The following is an 18,373-nucleotide window of genomic DNA, read 5'->3' on the forward strand; positions in this document are numbered from 1 at the left end:
AAAAAAAACAGCAACAACAACAACAATAATAAATAATCTTAAATTGACAAATACGCTTTAATAACAACACCATTTTATTCACAAAGGCAGCCTTAAAGCTGATAACATTTAAAAAGAAGGGAAAGATTTGTAAAAATTACAGTGTCAGGAATTTCACATATTTCACTGAAAATACAGAACTGCACATACAGATCAGATGTTGCCTTCTTGACTACTGCAAAATGAAAGAAATAATCAGATACCGCCCACCCTTCAATTACTGATTTTTTTTTCTGAAATCAATGCCAGTTTAAGTATTTGGGCACAAATACTTGAGAGGGAAACAACCAACACATCAATTACAGAATGGCTATTTTTTTATTAATATGAAAATGCAGATTGGTTATATTTGCCTGATATTCTTGCTAGCATTGTTTGCAATGGTATACCACTACAGTCTTGAGTCTTAAAATTAGTCAAATATTTTAGTTTGGAACTTTTAAAAATGTATTGGTTCGATATTCTGTTGTTTTTCAAAATACTCAGAACATCTCTTCTTTCTGAGATAACTAGCAAAAGATGAACAACAGATGAATAATTCAATAATTCTTAAAGTTTTATTTATGTTGGATGTATGGATGCAGCTTATTACATTGACAATGGACTTATTAAGCTGTAAAAAGGTACCAATTTAAAATTAGAAGTTTTAAATAAGCACTTAGACTTTAAAAATATATCACTAAATAACAGGTGGATTTTTAAATGTATTGGTGTTGATTAACTAGAAGTGTTATATATAAATTAACACTTATTTTCAACACATTAAGAAAAGTGTCATACAAGACTAAAAAAGGAATCATTTATTACAGAATATTAAGTGAACAGTAAATGTTCATACGTACAATATTACAGAAATGTACATGCTGTATATGTAAAAACTCCACCCTTTCAGTATGTACGTTAATTCATTAAGAATTACTCTACTTTTTTGGACTTAGTTTAAACCCACTTGGCCTTAAGAAAGCTGTTTCCATCAGAGGCAGTGAAGGAGCTCCAGTTCACTGCAGCATACATGGGCACCTTCATGAAACACCTGGGTTTATACAGCAACACCTTCAGCTGTCATCCACAAAGTGTTTACTATATTATGTATTGAAACAGAGACTGAATGTGAAATAATTCTGAGGCTGGTCATAGCTTCTTCTGCCCTGGGGAGCACTTGAAAAGCTGCTTAAGTTGCTTGTTTCTGTCATTCATGCAACCTACAGATATGTCCAAAAATAAAAGGGGAATAAGTGCATGGTCTAAAATAAAATGAAAGCCAAATATTTATACAAACAACATTTTAAGACATCGAACTTATAAATGCACTGTAGTTGTTTTAAGATATTTTTTGTTTAACTTTCTGTTATCTGCTTTAAAGCAATTTATGTTGTGTAATTACAACAGAACATTACAATAAAATAACACTATTTTTCTGTAACTTTGTGGAAGTATAATTCTAATTTGTGCAGTACTTATTTAGTATTTTTCAGTATTGGAGAAAGGACTTAACTTCTGACTCTCACCCAAATGTGTGTTTGTCCTATAGTCTGAGTCATCTGTATACACTGGCCCATCATTCCACATCAGGTCGAAACCGCCAACCTGCTTCTCTTTTCCAGTTAACCTAAAAGACCAAGTGAGTAGTTAAAAGAATAAATCAATGCACAATTAAGATCAAGCTGTTTAAAGGAACTTTGTTTTTTTGTTATCCTGATGTAACAGCTTTAAATACATTCTATAATAGTTTGTATCCTTTCCATTAGCCATTTTGAAACATATAAAGTGGATGCCGAAAGTGTTCAGAATCTTTCACTTTTTCACATTTTGCCATGTTGCAGCCTTTTGCTAAAATCATTTATGTTAATTTTTTTGCAGAATAGGACAATAGGATTATAGAATTTTTTTGCAAAAAAAAGTCAGTCTAGTAATTTTAACAGGAAGTTGCAACATTGAAAAATGTTGAAAAAATTGAAGAGGTCTGAGTACTTTCCAAATCTGCTGTATATCAGACAAAATAAGTACAATGCAGTCACTGCTTATTTATTTATTCATTCAAAAAATTTTTTTTTGTTCTGTGACATTTCCACTTATCACAATCATTTCAATAACAAAATTATGGGATTTGTTAATTAATATTCTGGCAATTTGTTCATTAATATTCTGAGAATAATATCACAAACTAAAATTTTAGCTAAGCATCAAATTAAGTTTTAGGTATATGAACATATGCTGTGATATTTAATTTAAGGATATTCTGCAGCAACTTTGAGGAATAGTGAAGAGTATCTTTGTCATCTTCAAAGTGATCAAATTTACATTATTTTGGAATAGTGGTAATTTTTCCTAGATTAATTTTTAATAGTAGCAACTACTTGTTCCTTTGTATGGGAGGTTAATACCATCACGTTCAAATATAAAAGATTAAATGAGTTCAGGTGTGTGCATGAGTGTGCCCAACAGGGGATTAACATCTTGTCCATTTTTGGGTCCCACCTTGCACCCAACTTGCCAGGATAGTCACCTGCTCCCTGCATTCCTAAGCTGGAAACCTGGTTCAAAAATTAGTGCATTGATATATTCTTATTTATCCATCCATCCATTCATCCATTCTCTTCCACTTATCCGAGGTTGGGTCACGGGGGCAGCAGCTTGAGCAGAGATGCCTAGACTTCCCTCTCCCCGGCCACTTCTTCTAGCTCTTCCAGGGGAATCCCGAGGCATTCCCAGGCCAGCCAGGAGACAGAGTCCCTCCAGCTTATCCTGGGTCTTCCTCGGGGCCTCCTCCTGGTTAGATGTGCCCAGAACACCTCGCCAAAGGAAGCGTCCAGGAGGCATCCTGATCAGATGCCCGAGCCACCTCATCTGACTCCTCTCGATGCGGAAGAGCAGCGGCTCTATTCTGAGCCCCTCCCGGATGACTGAGCTTCTCACCCTATCTTTAAGGGAAACTCCAGACACCCTGTGGAGGAAACTCATTTCAGCGAGATACTTGAACTCCTCTACTTGGGGCAGGATCTCGCCTCCAACCCAGAGTGAGCACTCCATCCTTTTCTGGCTGAGGACCATGGTCTCGGATTTGGAGGTGCTGATGCTCATGATGCTCCAACAATGATGGATGGATTAAAAGGCAGAAGTCTACGTGACCATCATCATCAAGTCCTTCCGTGAGAACCCTAAATCCAAAGAGGACTGTTTCATTTATGTTAGGTAGAATGCCCAGAGGGGACTGGGCGGTCTCATGGTCTGGAATCCCAACAGATTTTATTTTTTTCTCCAGCCGTCTGGAGTTTTTTTGTTTTTTCTGTCCCCCCTGGCCATTGGACCTTCCTTATTCTATGTTAATTAATGTTGACTTAGTTTGTTTTCTTATTGTGTCTTTTATTTTTCTATTCTTTATTATGTAAAGCACTTTGAGCTACTGTGTGTATGAAAATGTGCTATATAAATAAATGTTGTTGTTGATTCCCATCCCAGCCGCTTCACACTCAGCTGCGAACCGATTCAGAGAGAGCTGAAGATCAAGGCCTGATGAAGCAAATAGGACAACATCATCTGCAAAAAGCAGAGACCCAATCCTGAATCCACCAAACCCCTCAACACCCTGGCTGCACCAAGAAATTCTGTCCATAAAAGTTATGAACAGAATTGGTGACAAAGGGCAGCCCTGGTGGAGTCCAGTTCTCTCTGGTAACGGGTTCGACTTACTGCTGGCAATGCAGACCAAGCTCTGACACTGGTTGTACAGGGACCGAGCAGCCCTTATCAGGGGGTCCAGTACCCCATACTCCCAGAGCTCCTCCCTCAGGATTCCCCGAGTGACACGGTCGAACGCCTTTTCCAAGTCCACAAAACACATGTAGACTGGTTGGGCAAACTCCCATGCACCCTCCAGGACCCTGCTAAGGGTGCAGAGCTGGTCCACTGTTACGCGACCAGGACGAAAACCACACTGTACCTCCTGAATCCGAGGTTTGACTATCTGACAGACCCTCCTCTCCAGGACCCCCGAATAGACTTTTCCAGGAAGGCTGTATTCATATTTAGTATTATGTATTAATTATTAATTAATTATTATGTATTAATATTATTTAGTATTATGTTATTTGTCTTACAATAGACAATTGATATAAGATAAATAGTTTTAAAACTGCAAAGCTAAAAGTATAAGGTTTCACATGTACATTGTTTTTAAATAATAATTATAGAAGAAATACATTATGTTGCCAAATAAATTTAAATTAACCTGTTACATGGTATACTATATCTTTGGATATTCTCATCTCAATTTGTATTTCATTATACACAACCTAGAAGAACATTGTAACAATAATTTTTTAAATGATTAACCTTAAGCTATATTTATGTATGAATATTTTCCTTAAATTTTACACTGTACTGTCTAAAGTACTGTTGAATTCTGCATAGTCTCAGAATTTTTATTAGTTTCTGAGTTATTGCTACCACAGGCATACACAAAGCCTTCCACTATTATTTATATGATTCTTTTGTAATGTTTTTGATGTGGTAAAGAGGCATAGTGGTTAGTCCTGTCATAACTCAGTTCTGTGTTCAAGTCCTGACCCATGTTTTGTCGGTTGGCACTTCTGCCTGTGTTTGTATGAGCAGTTGTCCAGGTACTCCAGGTTTGCTTTCACATGAATGTTAGGTTGACTACCAGCTCAATATTGTCCCAGCATTACTGAGTATGCTCTGTGATGGACTGCTATCCCATTCATTGTTGATTTCTTCTTTGCACTCAGTGCCACAAGGACTGGCTGACTCTCCTGCACCCACCAAATTGGTTTAAGAGGATTCATTACATGAACAGTTGTATGGATGAATTTTAAACTGTAAAGCGATTTGTCATTTGTTTCATTGAGATCACCGTGGAATTGCATATTCATGGTCCCAGTAAATGTTTCTAAATGTTACAACCCTGTAAATCATATTGATAAAATTGATTTATATATAAAGTTAATTTTAACAGTCTGAACAAACTGTACACAATGTGTGCTATTCACTAAATTGAATGTCACTGTGGTATGCTGAAATGAGTTTAGGAACACCTGTACTCCAAAAGTTTGTTACCCAGAAAAGGCAACTGTAATGTTGCTCATTTGAGCTGTTAAAAAATGCTTCAACAGTATAATTGTTCAAAAGAGTTTGTAGAACTCTTATATCTTTAAAATTAATAAACTAAGTCTTAAACATTTTAATGTCTTTGATCCTACTAAAATATATTATCAACATTAAAACCTCTCCTGTCATTTTACAAAAACTTCTTATTCTTTTTGTTCTCTTACATTTGATAATTTTCTTAAATCCCATTTATTTTCACATCTTTCAGTAAATGAATACAAACTAATATGTGTCTGTTTCTGGTTAGTCCAGCCATTCTAAATGACTACAATGTAATGTTATAATTTATATTGATGGTGTTAGAGTGTACCCACCTTCCTTCCATATCCACAACATGTAAAGTGTCTTCTAGCAAACGACACTTTAAGTCGTAATCTTCTAGGCTGCTGGCAGTTAGTGATGGTGAAGCATTTACTTCAATGAGCCATCTGCAATTTAGATTTATAATGTTCATTTGAGTTATAAAATTGATTAACAATGAACGTATTACAGCAATTTAAATAGTTTGACACTGAGTATATTTTATACACTATACAAGAATAGCATTGTACAACACAAATTAAAGAAGTCTTAAAACTGGTGAGTATGACAGTTAAGTGACCTTGCTAGGATCACATTACAAGAGAAATAAAAACTGATCCTGCCTGTCTGATCAATTTCAGAACACTACCTTTGGCTTCTTGCCAGTATTAAATTAGACCCAAGTTACTAGTAAAGGAGCTATAAAAGATTTACATGGCAGTGCATCTGCAATAAGAAAAGAATGTGTATGTTATTTCCATGCTGAGCTATTAAAAAATAATAATAAAATAAAAATTAGAAAAACAATATTTTGGCTGTTGAGTCTTTCAGAATAAATAATTACATGTGTTTAATGGTCATTCAGCATGAAATTAGCTTTTATTTTTTGTAAATTGATAACTGATAATGGATAACCTCACAATACATGCAGAAAAGCATTACATTTTAGGTAGGTGATGTAATTTCCAAAAACATATATTTCCTTTTAAATTAAACCATAAAAATAATTGCTTTATTTATCTGCTACATTAAGCAGAGTGTTTGATTTCTTAGCTTGTTATGAGATGTGAAGCAGCTGATCTAACCTGGCTAAACTTCACACTCTGTGATTAAGTTCACAGAGTACCTGATGCTAAAGGAGAGGTTTGCTATAACAAAAGCCAAATCGTTCAGTGATATGCTTTATAATGTAAATGGTATACACTCTACATATTCAGATTGAGGTTTCATAGTAACATTTTCAGGAGATATGAAAACATGTAGATGAGGGCAATGCATATTGCAGGTGGATAGCTAACCCAGAAAAAATCATTGAGTTAATAGTTTGCAAATGTCTTTTCAGGAGACTACTATGTGTTTAACCGTAAAATTAGATAATAGGCTATCATGGCAATCCCTTAATACAATCTGGATATCAGGCCGTTAGACTTCCTTTCCTCCATAAACTTTGTACTGTATCTCAATGTGTTAGACTTCCTGACAAAGAGATTAAAATGGAAATGCACATGGATTACTTTATATGGGTACAGCCTTGTTAATACATATACAGTATTATAACTGCAGAATTTGTGGGAATGTTGGATTGGCCAAAACCTGAACCCAGTATATATATGTGGCAAATATACTTGTGTCTAGGAGCTAAGGTTAAAAACCTTGGGCTTTTGGTTTTACAGTTAAGCAAACTGCCGGATGTTTTCCATATTCATGATTACATAAACAGCTTGAAATGCAGAACTGAAAAAAAACTCAAATAAGACTGACCTGTGCTCTTGGAACAAAGAAATCAGCAATAACAAAGGACTAAACTACTACATTGGAATATACTGTATGTCTTACGGTTTTAGCTGTTCGTCCAGTAGGATGTCATATCCATAGAGCTCAAAGCAGTGCTTGTCATTAATAATAACCTTTTGAACACTCTGAAGACTCCTCACAAAGATAGCATCCATGTCCCTAAAGAGCATTTCTATAATGTCTACACCATGTTTTGCAATGAGATAACGGCGCAATTGTTGCATTTGCCACTTGCAGCCCTACAATAAAAAAGAGAAGTGCCTTCAATTTTTTTAAATAAATAATCAAAACATTGGTTAGGTTATGAAGGACGCTGCAGAAAGTATTACAATGTTATTTGTCTTATGAGCTCTATGGAAACTTACCTTTTCAGGATCATAGTCTGGGGCAGTTTTCTGTATTGCTACATTAGTCAGGTGGACATCTGCGTTTGGAGAAATGGTTAAGGCCCATATAATAAAATAAGATTTCAGCTGAGGATGTGCATTATGGATCAGAACATTTTTCAAAATATAGTACATTAAAGAAAATTCTTATTAAAGATTATTTTTCATTATAAGATAGATAAATGAAAAAATGCAGAATACATTGTTGACAGTCCAAACTAAATGGGTTATTCGTGCTGTCATTCACATATTTTGGGTCCCTCAATTTTCTTTTTTTGGAAAAGAATAAAAAATGTACATTTTATTACAGTAATCCTCAATGATAATGATGTTACATTTATAAAAGACTGACAAGCTGCAATTAACTAACCATGATCAAATATATGCAAGCACATAATCTTGAAGCTAATTTGTGCAACAAAATGTGCCATATATTATGAAGGTTTATTCCCTTTCCTATTGCATTGCACCAAAATACTACCAATTTGTATTTTGCTTTCTTTCGAAATTCAACAAAATACTGTACAAAGTATTCAGTTATGAAATTATTTTGCTCTCTTGGATGAAAACAATGGTCTAAAATGTTTAGATGGTGATTGACAGAACTTTAAAAGAAGAAGAGCTCTAAAGAAAATGGTTGGAATAGTAATCAAAAGCTTTAAACATGATCCAAAGACCTGAGTTAAGAATTACTGATAAAAATTAAAAACTCTAGAAAATAATCATGTGTGCCTCTTTTAAATGTAGTAGTTTATTTATTAGCATTTTTATTCTGATTATTTTATATATGGCCTTTACAGATAAGCACTAGCCCATAGATAGTTAAAACCTAGGATGCAGTTTTTACTCAGTCTCATAATTGATTTTTACTGTTGATTTCCAATTTCATGTTCACTTCATTAACCACAAACCCACATTACCTACTTAAGATTAAAATTAATTTGTAATGAGCCAATGCAACAATAAATTCAAGAATACAGTTATCATCAATACTACTGAGGGAGAAGCGAGTATTTGAGAAGCGTGCAAATCCATCTCGGTATAGCCAAGCCTTGAGTGGAGTATACTGAAACAAAAGAACATTAAAAAAAATTACTATGTTGAAAAAATATTCCATTTTATTTACTTGTTTGATTGCCAAATAATAGTATCATCCAATATACATCTGATTGTTGCTTACAAGAAGACACAATTACTGCTTCAGTATAATTAAGTATATTCTTTATTTTATATATATATATAACTGTACATGGAACTGTCCCTGAATCTACTTGGCATGTTGATTTTTATCAATGGTAAACACTGCTTCAATTTTTGGAAAAACATTCTATTGTAATCACTTCATACCAGAACCAAAGCAAGGTTTTACTTACTGAAGTTACTAACACATACACCCTCAGGTCAAACTTCCTGCCTGCAAGATAAAACCAAAAGAGATAAATCAGTGCAATACTCTGAAAGCTCACAATAAAAAGTCTGTTTCAGAAAGGTTTTGATTCTCACCTCCAATTAGGTAAGGGTTTTCAATATACCTCTGAGCCACATAGCTTTCCACTTGGATCTCATCTTTTTGGTCTTCAAATCTATTTCCATCCTTAAAAATAGAAGAATCAGCAACCAGACTTTATATTTAGCAGTTAAAACATAATGGATGAAAAAGAAGCCAATTTTGTTCCACAGATTTAGTTGTCACTCAAACAGATAAGACACTATTGCTAGAAATACTTATGTTTTTGAGAACCATGTAAACAATTGTTCTAACAAAGGATGCATAAAGAGATCAATCAGCACAATACACAATTTCACAAGACTACCTGGATACACTTTTGCTTGCATTCTCTACCCACTGGAGGTAGTGGTAGAGGAGAGAATTAAGACATAACTGAGAGTCATTATGAATAATGCTGCACATCATCTATATGGCACAACATAACTGTGCACTTTTAGTCAACATATTAGTCAGCAGAAATGTGTCAAGAAATGCTATTGGTGCTCCTTAGCAGCTGCAGCAATAGGCCATAATGCCTCACTGTGACTGTACTCTTACCAATAGCTAACAAATACACTTTTTCTTCTGTTTTGCAATTCTTGTGTGCGTCTGAGGAGGATTCTTGTTGTTTGTTGTAATATTTCTAGAACTTCCTTAAAAGTTAAATCTACCCTTGGAACCCTACATATTTATTTACCCGTTATATTTCTCATTAACCACAAATTTACAGTATTTTGCTTTGCTTTATCTCATTCAGATAATTTCCTGATTAGAAACTATACAAAATGTAAATATTCAGATTCATAAGCTGAAACAAAAAAAGGCAATTAATACTGAATGAATGGACAGACTACTCTTGTAGGAGAATAACATTGGCATTATAGATGCAGATACTAGATTTACTGCATCTTGAATTAAATATGCAGTAAGACTGCTGAGTGAAACAGAAGGTACAGTATTTGCCAATGAGTACTTACCTTTTTCCAGTCCATGATATCTTTTAGTTTTCGAAAAAGGAAGATACCTTTACCTTGTGATCTAGCCACCTACAAGAGAAATTAGGCTGTAATAATTCATATTTTGGAAAACATGTAGAAAACATTACTTAACAGTTTATGCTAACATACTGTGTATGTTTCACAGACTATTCACGTTATCATGCTGTTTTCAAACAATGAAAACAAAATAATAAAATGTTAATATTCTTACCCCTATTTAGTTTTGGTGAATTTCAGGAAACTTTAACAATATGTAAACACATAACAATAAAAACCAAAGACCAACAGGCAGGACTTTAAGAGTTATTTTCAAAATATAATTTTTGGCCCATATTTTCTAGGTTCAAAAGAACATTGACCATGATTGCAGAGTTTTTTTTGTTCTTTATTTCGCCTTATACAATTTCTTGTATTTGGAATTTGTTAGTTTTCACATACCCCTTGGGATTAGAGCGCAGGGTCAGCCATTGTACAGCGCCCCTGGAGCAATTGCAGGTTAAGGGCCTTGCTCAAGGGCCCAGCAGAGTAGTATCTCTTTTGGCAGTGACGGGGATTCGAACCAAAAGACATTAGCTTAAAACATTATGGACAATGCCTTTACCAATAATTCAGGATGGGTAATAAAGCTTGAATAGACAGTGTAACTGAATGCTTTTTCTAATAATAAACAGATCTTGCCCTTAGAATATATAGATATATACTTCCATAGAATACATTTTGTTCGAATTAAAGGAAATATGACATTACCCAGTACAAACATATTTTTTTAATAAAAGGGTAGGTAACAATCAGATTTTGTGGGGGCAGTATTTTGCATTTATGATTTAATAATTTCTTAAATATAAATAAGGTAAATAAATAATGACCTCTGCATTTTTCCCAGTTGATTCTGGGGTTCGACAGGGCTGTGTTGCTCCTACTCTGTTCAATGCTTGTATGGACTGGGTGTTGGGCAAGGTCGTGGGGTCCAGTGGCTGTGGGGAATCTGTTGGTGAAGAAAGATTCACAGATCTTGACTTTGCTGACAATGCTGTGATCTTTGTGGAGTCAATTGAGGCTCTGATCAGGACACTCGAGAGACTGAGCGAGGAGTCTGAGTGTCTGGGCTTGCGAGTGTCATGGATAAAAACCAAGATCCAGGCCTTTAATGGCCTCTTGGGCACAGCCATCAGCAGTGTGTCTGTTTGTGGAGAGAGTGTTGACCTTGTTGAGTGGTTTACTTATGTTGGCAGTGACATTCATGTCTCTGGTGACTCTTCCTGTGAAGTCAGTAGACGGACTGGGAGAGCATGGGGGGTCATGAGGTCACAAAGGGTGTGTGGCGCTCCCGATATCTATGTAAAAGGACGAAGGTCCAAGTCTTTAGAGTCCTGGTGCTTTCTGTCTTGCTATATGGTTGCGAGACATGGACGCTCTCCAGTGACCTGGGACAGAGACTGGACTCCTTTGGTACTGTGTCTCTCTGGAAAATCCTTGGGTACCGTTGGTTTGACTTTGTGTCGAATGAGCAGTTGCTCATGGAATCCCGAATGAGGCACATTATCCAGGGAGCGTCAGTTATGGCACTATGGCCATGTGGCGCATTTCCCCAAGGGTGATCCAACTTGTAAGATCCTCATTGTTGGGGACCCGAGTGGCTGGACCAGGCCAAGGGGTCACCCACGTAACACCTGGCTGCAGCAGATAAAGGGTCATTTCTGGAGGGCGGGACTGGACCGCGTGTCTGCCTGGGTGGTTGCCTACCGGGATCCCATGTTGTTTTGCCGTGTAGTGGGTGCAGCAACCCACTGTACCAGTGCATGCTCCCCAACTCGACTTGACTTGAAATACTGTAATTACAACAGTTGTTTTCTACACAGATTTTTCAGTTATGCAACATCCAAACCAGTATCCAGCATACTGGTTTCTTACAACATGTTCAAATTATGTCTGCTTACCGGTTTCATTATCCATGTACTCCCAGGGTTTCTTTTAAATTCCTCAACGAACAGGTGGTACTCAAAGGGAAGCTCAAAAGTGCTGGGGTAGAAGTCAAACTTAGCTGCCTCCATCCTGCCTGCCTCACGCTCCAGCAGCTTGCGATATCTTTTCAAATTTTTTACCATCAGGTTTTTTCGGGTTAACTTTCCTCAAAAAAGTTACAGTAAAATAATAAATAAAATAATAGTTTATGTTAAAAATGGTGTCAAGCAGCAATCAAGGATTATTTTCTTAAATAACAATAAACATAAAAATGCATTGCTTAAGTCACTATGTTTGGATTACCCTTTGGAGTTCACGTATATGATGCTGGACTACTGACTTTCAATGGGAGGAAATCATCATTAGGCTTTACATGGTTCAGTAATATAGATTTTTAAAGAATACCTAAAAATCATATATATCATATATATAAATAACAAAGTCAGAAAGTTTGTAACACTACAAAACTAGATTTTCCATTAAAGTCAAAGTTATACCCTTTGTTTACCCACTTTTTTTGTTAAAAATAAAAACTCAAAACAAAAGTCACATACCAAATGTGTTAACACACAGCAAACAAGATTTTAAAGAAGTCAATACAAGACTACTTAGTTTTCAAACCATATTATTAATATAGTACATGTGTAACCTGACCACCAAGAGTGTATATATTAAGATAAAAAAATAGCAGAAATTACGATCACCCCTGTTTTATTTGTAAATATTCAAATGCAGTTACAATTAACACATATACAGTCACTTTAAACAAATTACTTCAGACTGTCTCTTCTCCTTCGTTTAAAATTATCTTTTTCCCCAGTGTACTTGTCAGTTAATATATTAAATGCCTGTATTTTGTTTCCATTTTCTTACTATACTTATGCACATGTATTCTACACTGGTTCAGTATATTAATCACATGATCACTATTTTCTATGCAATATGAGTTCCTCTGGTGTGTTACAATATTAGTTTTTGTCAGAAATATAACAAAGAAAAAATTAAGAGGAAGCATGAGGTCTAAAATTGCTCCATCACAAATATTAAACATTTGGTGCTTTTTGTTTTATGGAGTAGTAGCAGTACAAAATGTTTGTAGGATTGTCATTCCATAAGATTTAAAAAAAATCTTTTTTCAAGTTTTGTACTTTAAAATATCATACAAGCATTGTTAATTATTTAGTCGGAGATGGGCAGGGATGAGGAAGTAATCAGTAATTAAAAAAAAAAAACATTTTACTTTTGAGCCCTTACCTATTTTGAATTGTATGCGTGCAAAGCTAATTTCTTACTCTTATAAAGTAGCTAATTTCTTTTTTTTTTTTTTTAAAGTGAACTAGATTACTTGTTTACTGCTTTATTTTGGTAATGTGCAGTACTGGGCATGTAGAGCACATAGCCCCAAACGTTTTGAAACATGTTGGTTTATTATATCTGCTTCATTCCTGTAATAATATTCTGTTAATATGAGCAAATTAAATATTAAATAAGATTATTAAAATAAGAAACTTAAAAAAAGTGGTGAAGCGGCCTTCTGCTGTTATGCACCTAAAATCTGGAATAGCCTGCCAATAGAAATTCGCCAGGCAAATACAGTAGAGCACTTTAAAACACTGATGAAAACACATTACTTTAACATGGCCTTCTCATAACTTCACTTTAATTTAATCCTGAAACTCTGTGTATTCAATTCATTATAATAACTATTCATGGTGGCTCTAAAATCTGTACTAACCTCTACTCTCTCTTCTGTTTCTTTTTCCGGTTTCTTTGTGGTGGTGGCCTATGCCACCACCATCTACTCAAAGCATCATGATACTCCAACATTGATGGACTAAAAGCCAGAAGTCTACGTGATCATCATCATCAAGTCCTTCTGTGAGAACCCTAACTACAAAGAGGACTGTTTCATTTCTGTTAGGTAGAATGCCCAGCCGTCTGGAGCTTTTTTTTGTTTTTTCTGTCCTTCCTGGCCATCGGACCTTACTCTTATTCTATGTTAATTAATGTTGACTTATTTTTATTTTCTTACTGTGTCTTTTATTTTTCTATTCTTTATTATGTAAAGCACTTTGAGCTACATTTTTGTATGAAAATGTGCTATATAAATAAATGTTGTTGTTGTTGATTATATTTAATCAATAACTAATAAAAACAAAGATTAGTAAATGAGAAATCCTGATTATATATGTATTTGGTTAGAGAAAGATGACAGGTCTGTACTTGGGATCTTATAGCCCCTTATCAAAAAGGGATAACAGCTGCTTCCTCTTACCTCATAATGGTTGCGGAAATGGCAGATACGGACATGCTCATCCATGTAAGTGTGGTCAAAATTCTCCCGAAGCCAAGCAACATCACACCAGTAAAAGTCCCATTCACCATCCCTGGTTGAAATATGTGTTTTTGCTCATTTGAAATTAAAATCAATGATAAACTTATGCTACAGAATGTATCTAATAATATCCGTAGATAAACTGTATACATCTAATGATGGGTTAAGTCATAATGAAAGAGTTTATCAGCTTAATCTAAGAAAGATATAGTCCAGTTTTCAATTTGCCTTGACATTTCACTGCTTCCAATGAAAATATGGGTATTATGCTGATATATACCAAAATAACTCATTAAAGCTCTCAGATACTCATCTATATATACATGGTAAATAGACACACAACATATTTGTGTTGTTTTATACAACTTTGTAAAATTGTTATGAAATATGAAGGATGATTCATTCATTGTAATTGTAATTAGTGATGTTTACTGTATTTTCCAGTAATAAAGTTCAACATGCAAGTGTGTACAGTTTTTATCGTATTTTTAAATACATTTTAATTTCTTCTTCCCTGTGTTATGAACTTACTCTTTTGCTTCTACCCAGCTGGGTCTTTGTCTCAGGACATCAAGAATAGTGTTGGTCAAGGAGCAGCGGAATCGAATACAGCTCCGGGGTTCTCTAAAGTAAAGTAAAATGAAAGGGTGAAAAAAGTGATGTAATATTAGTTACAGAATGGAAGCACATACTATTTCAAGCATTTTATAAAGCACACACGAATGCAGTTTTAATAATTAAAGACAATAAGATGTAACAGAAGATAATTTGGATACTTGATGTGTCACTGTCGTACCAGAAAGTTGAAGTTCAGAGTGAACTTTTGTGCTACTGTTATCAGAACATCAACATGCATTAATTAAAAATTAGTGTTTTGTATTTTCTTACTCAGCTGAATTTGCATTTTGAAAATATTTCAGTTTAATATAGTTGCAATATAAAGTATATGCTATCATTCATTTTACATACACAACACAATTTCATAGTTCAAAAAAGCAGGCTTTTTAACATCACTAATATTTAAAAGCATGTCATATTCACAAATATGGCAGTAATTAAGTTAGGTCACCTGATGTTTCTGTCTATTTCTTTAAGTGCCATCTGAAATTCAGAACATGTAATCCACCTGAAGCTAAGCATATTTTAGCCCATCCTGTTCTTAGATGAGAGACCATCAGCAGCAAAACCAAGGAACTGGCTATTGAATTCTGCCGTACCAAAGAGCCTCTACACCTAGTCACTGTTTAGGGAGCGGATGCAGAGGTGATGAATTGCTACTAATTACTTGAGTGTCCACATTAATGATAGGCTGGACTGGTCTCATAACTCAGAGGAATTACATAAGAAAAGGCAGAGCAGATTTTTTTTCTTAGAGGACTGCGCTTCTTTAATGTGAGTAATGACATCCTTTACATCTTCCTTAACTCTGTAATGGCCACTGTGATTTTCTATTCTGTGGTGTGCTGGGCAGTAAAATCACTTCAAGAGAGAACAACCAAATTAACAAGCTGATTAAAAAGGCAGGCTCAGTTATAGGATGCACTCTCGACCCCCTGGAGGTAGTAGCAAAGGAGACAATTAAAGAAAAAATGAGTGTTATTATGAAAAATGCTGCATATCCGACACCGAGTACTTTCATCTAACAAATTATTCAGAATAAGTTTGTCAAGAACACTTTTGGGGTTCCTGTAACTGTGAACAAGTCAGAAATATATTTTCTTTTTAGTCAGGTGTGTGGTATGACCATAGTGTGTGTGTGTTTGTGTGCATATGTATTTATTTGTCTGTTTAATGAGCTTCTATCTATCTAGGAACAGCTTGGGTTGCTGCTATAGAGGTGCTGGTGAGGCCAGCAGGTTGTGCTTATTTCGTGGTCTGGGTGTGGATTCTAATGCCTCATCGCAGTGATGGGAACAATGTACTATAAAAATTACTACTGTCCTTCAGTGAGATGTAAAACTTAAGTCCTGACTCTCTGTGGTCATAAAATATCCCTAGGCATCTTTTGAAAAAAGCGGGTTGTTTCCCAAGCTAAATTGCCCACCATGGAAAACACTCCCCAACCCTCCCAAATGCAGTATTGATGCCAATCACAAACAAACTGATTGAGTCAAACCAATTAAACTAACACAATTAATATTACAGGACTATGTACAGTATGGTGCATTCATGTATATATATGTGTGTGTGTGTGTGTGCTTGTGAAAGCATCTTCTGCACATAGATTTAGAGTATATGACCTATCATCAATTTTCCCAATTTACCAAATCATCAATATATATAAAGTAGGTTTATAGAATAATTATCGTCAAGTGTACAGACCTGTATATGTACACATTGCAGATAGAGATTTACAATATATGAATTATCATTAAATTTCCCAGTTTTCTCTGTGCCTTAAAGAACAAGTAAAATCTATTACTGTAATAAGTATCAAAATTATGTTAAAATTCTTACATATCTTTCTTCTTTTGATATCCATATTGCCCCTTAAATCCAGAAGACTGTGAAAAAAGTATACATATATATAAATACGCAATAAGATTAAACTAGGTTTTCATTCATCCATCCATCCATTTTCCAATCCTTCATAAATGGTTTAATTTTGTTTTAGACATGTTTATTATACAGTATACATGCAGAAAGAATAATATAATTTAGATACAAGTGCAATGTTTCAGTATTTAATATTAGAATTATATGTCTGACTATGGAAAAGCAGCATGAGAACCCAATTATGGATTAAGGCATGGGTGGGCAAAGTCGTTCCTGGAGGGCCGCAGTGGCTGCCGGTCTTTGTTCCAACCCAGTTGCTTAATAAGAAGCACTTATTGCTCAAGTAACACTTCTGCTTCACTTTAGTTGTCTCGCTCGTTAACATTTTGAACCTGTATTGCTTATTTTAGTCTTAAACAGCTGTATTTTGGTTTTGAATTGCTCCTTATTAGCAATAAAATGCAAATGACAAAAGTAACCAGCATTTCTCCATTTAGTTTTTTTTTTTTCATTTACACCTGTTTGATTTAATGAAACACTTGGAAAGAAAGTGAAGAGAAAAAAAAAGTAAAGGACTGAGAATTACTCATCCATTTTACACTTCAAATCATTTGAGTGATATCCTTAGAAAGGAAAAAAAATCTAGAATATGAGAATGACCTGCCATGGCAGATTTAAAGCACTAACAAGCCATGAAATTAAATTCAATTATTGGCAAGGACTGTTTTCTAATTAGGCAAATAGGTTGGAACACAAACCAATGGCCACTGCGGCCCTCCAGGAATGACTTTGCCCACCCCTGGATTAAGGGGTGATAAACTGCATGCAAACGGTTACAATCAAAAATCATATACCTTATTCTTTGCCATATCTTCTTATATGTGGTTAATCTCTGTTAGTCCAGCAACAGAAACGATTTTCATTCTAAAAACTCCGAAGCGAGCTCATATCTGCAACTTTTTATGGTTATTATTAAGTTTCATTAAGACTAAGTGTCGCTCCTTTTAAAATACGAGTCGCTTTAGCAGCCGTCTAATCTCCATGCTGTAAACACTCCGTAGCCTCAGTAACAGTCGCCCCCTCCTAGTATAGAATCGTGGCCGCGAGCCAATCAGATCTTTGCCACACGCGGTAGAACGAGGTAATTGTCCCCATTCGGATTCCGTAGAAGGAGCGCGGGCTCTCTAAATGTAGTTCGAGATTAGTGCTGCAGGAAAACGTTTATGTTCATGATAAAGAGGTGGACATTCTATGGTTACACCTACACTTGTTCAAAAGCAGGAAACGCTTTAACCATTATGGAATTCGCTATTTACTTTTCCAGTTAAGTCAATTGCTGTAGCATTATAAATAATCTAAATAATGTTATATGCAAAGCTGCTGACAGGAAATTGCATGTCATGATTTTCTGATAATATAAGTGCCCTAAATTGAGAGGACATTTGTAATGTTATACCTGTTGTGTGTATATTCCCCCAATTAAAAAGATAAAGGAGTAAAGAAAAGTTAAACTCGTGCATTTTTACATCTACTATGAATACAATTAAACATGTAATTCTAAACCGTACCACACGTAGCAAAACTTAATTAAACTATATTAACTCAATAAATGAGATACAGTAAGTAATGTTCGCGTCCTGTACAAAGAAAATGCACTAGGGCGAAAAGTATTTAAAGTTATTAAAGCAGCATGGCTGTGTAAAATAATATAACAAGATTAACATAATTT

General features: G+C 35.0%; 1 protein-coding gene across 1 annotated transcript; it reads right to left on the reverse strand.

Moving 5' to 3' along the window:
* Window positions 1–263: 263 nt before the first annotated feature.
* On the reverse strand, window positions 264–17,680 carry LOC120515045 (probable tubulin polyglutamylase TTLL9). The gene is made up of 14 exons (XM_039735747.1): window positions 17,499–17,680; window positions 16,606–16,652; window positions 14,680–14,772; window positions 14,089–14,200; window positions 11,789–11,974; window positions 9,831–9,899; window positions 8,868–8,958; window positions 8,738–8,778; window positions 8,343–8,430; window positions 7,344–7,402; window positions 7,021–7,217; window positions 5,478–5,591; window positions 1,548–1,648; window positions 264–1,241 (listed from the first exon to the last, which is right to left on the reverse strand). Exons 1-14 carry the CDS (start codon window positions 17,511–17,513, stop codon window positions 1,171–1,173), a joined length of 1,284 nt encoding a protein of 427 aa, XP_039591681.1. The 5' UTR covers window positions 17,514–17,680; the 3' UTR covers window positions 264–1,170.
* Between the last annotated feature and the right edge of the window lie 693 nt (window positions 17,681–18,373).

Source organism: Polypterus senegalus, chromosome 14, assembly GCF_016835505.1.
Source record: "Polypterus senegalus isolate Bchr_013 chromosome 14, ASM1683550v1, whole genome shotgun sequence".
Classification (NCBI taxonomy): domain Eukaryota; kingdom Metazoa; phylum Chordata; class Cladistia; order Polypteriformes; family Polypteridae; genus Polypterus; species Polypterus senegalus.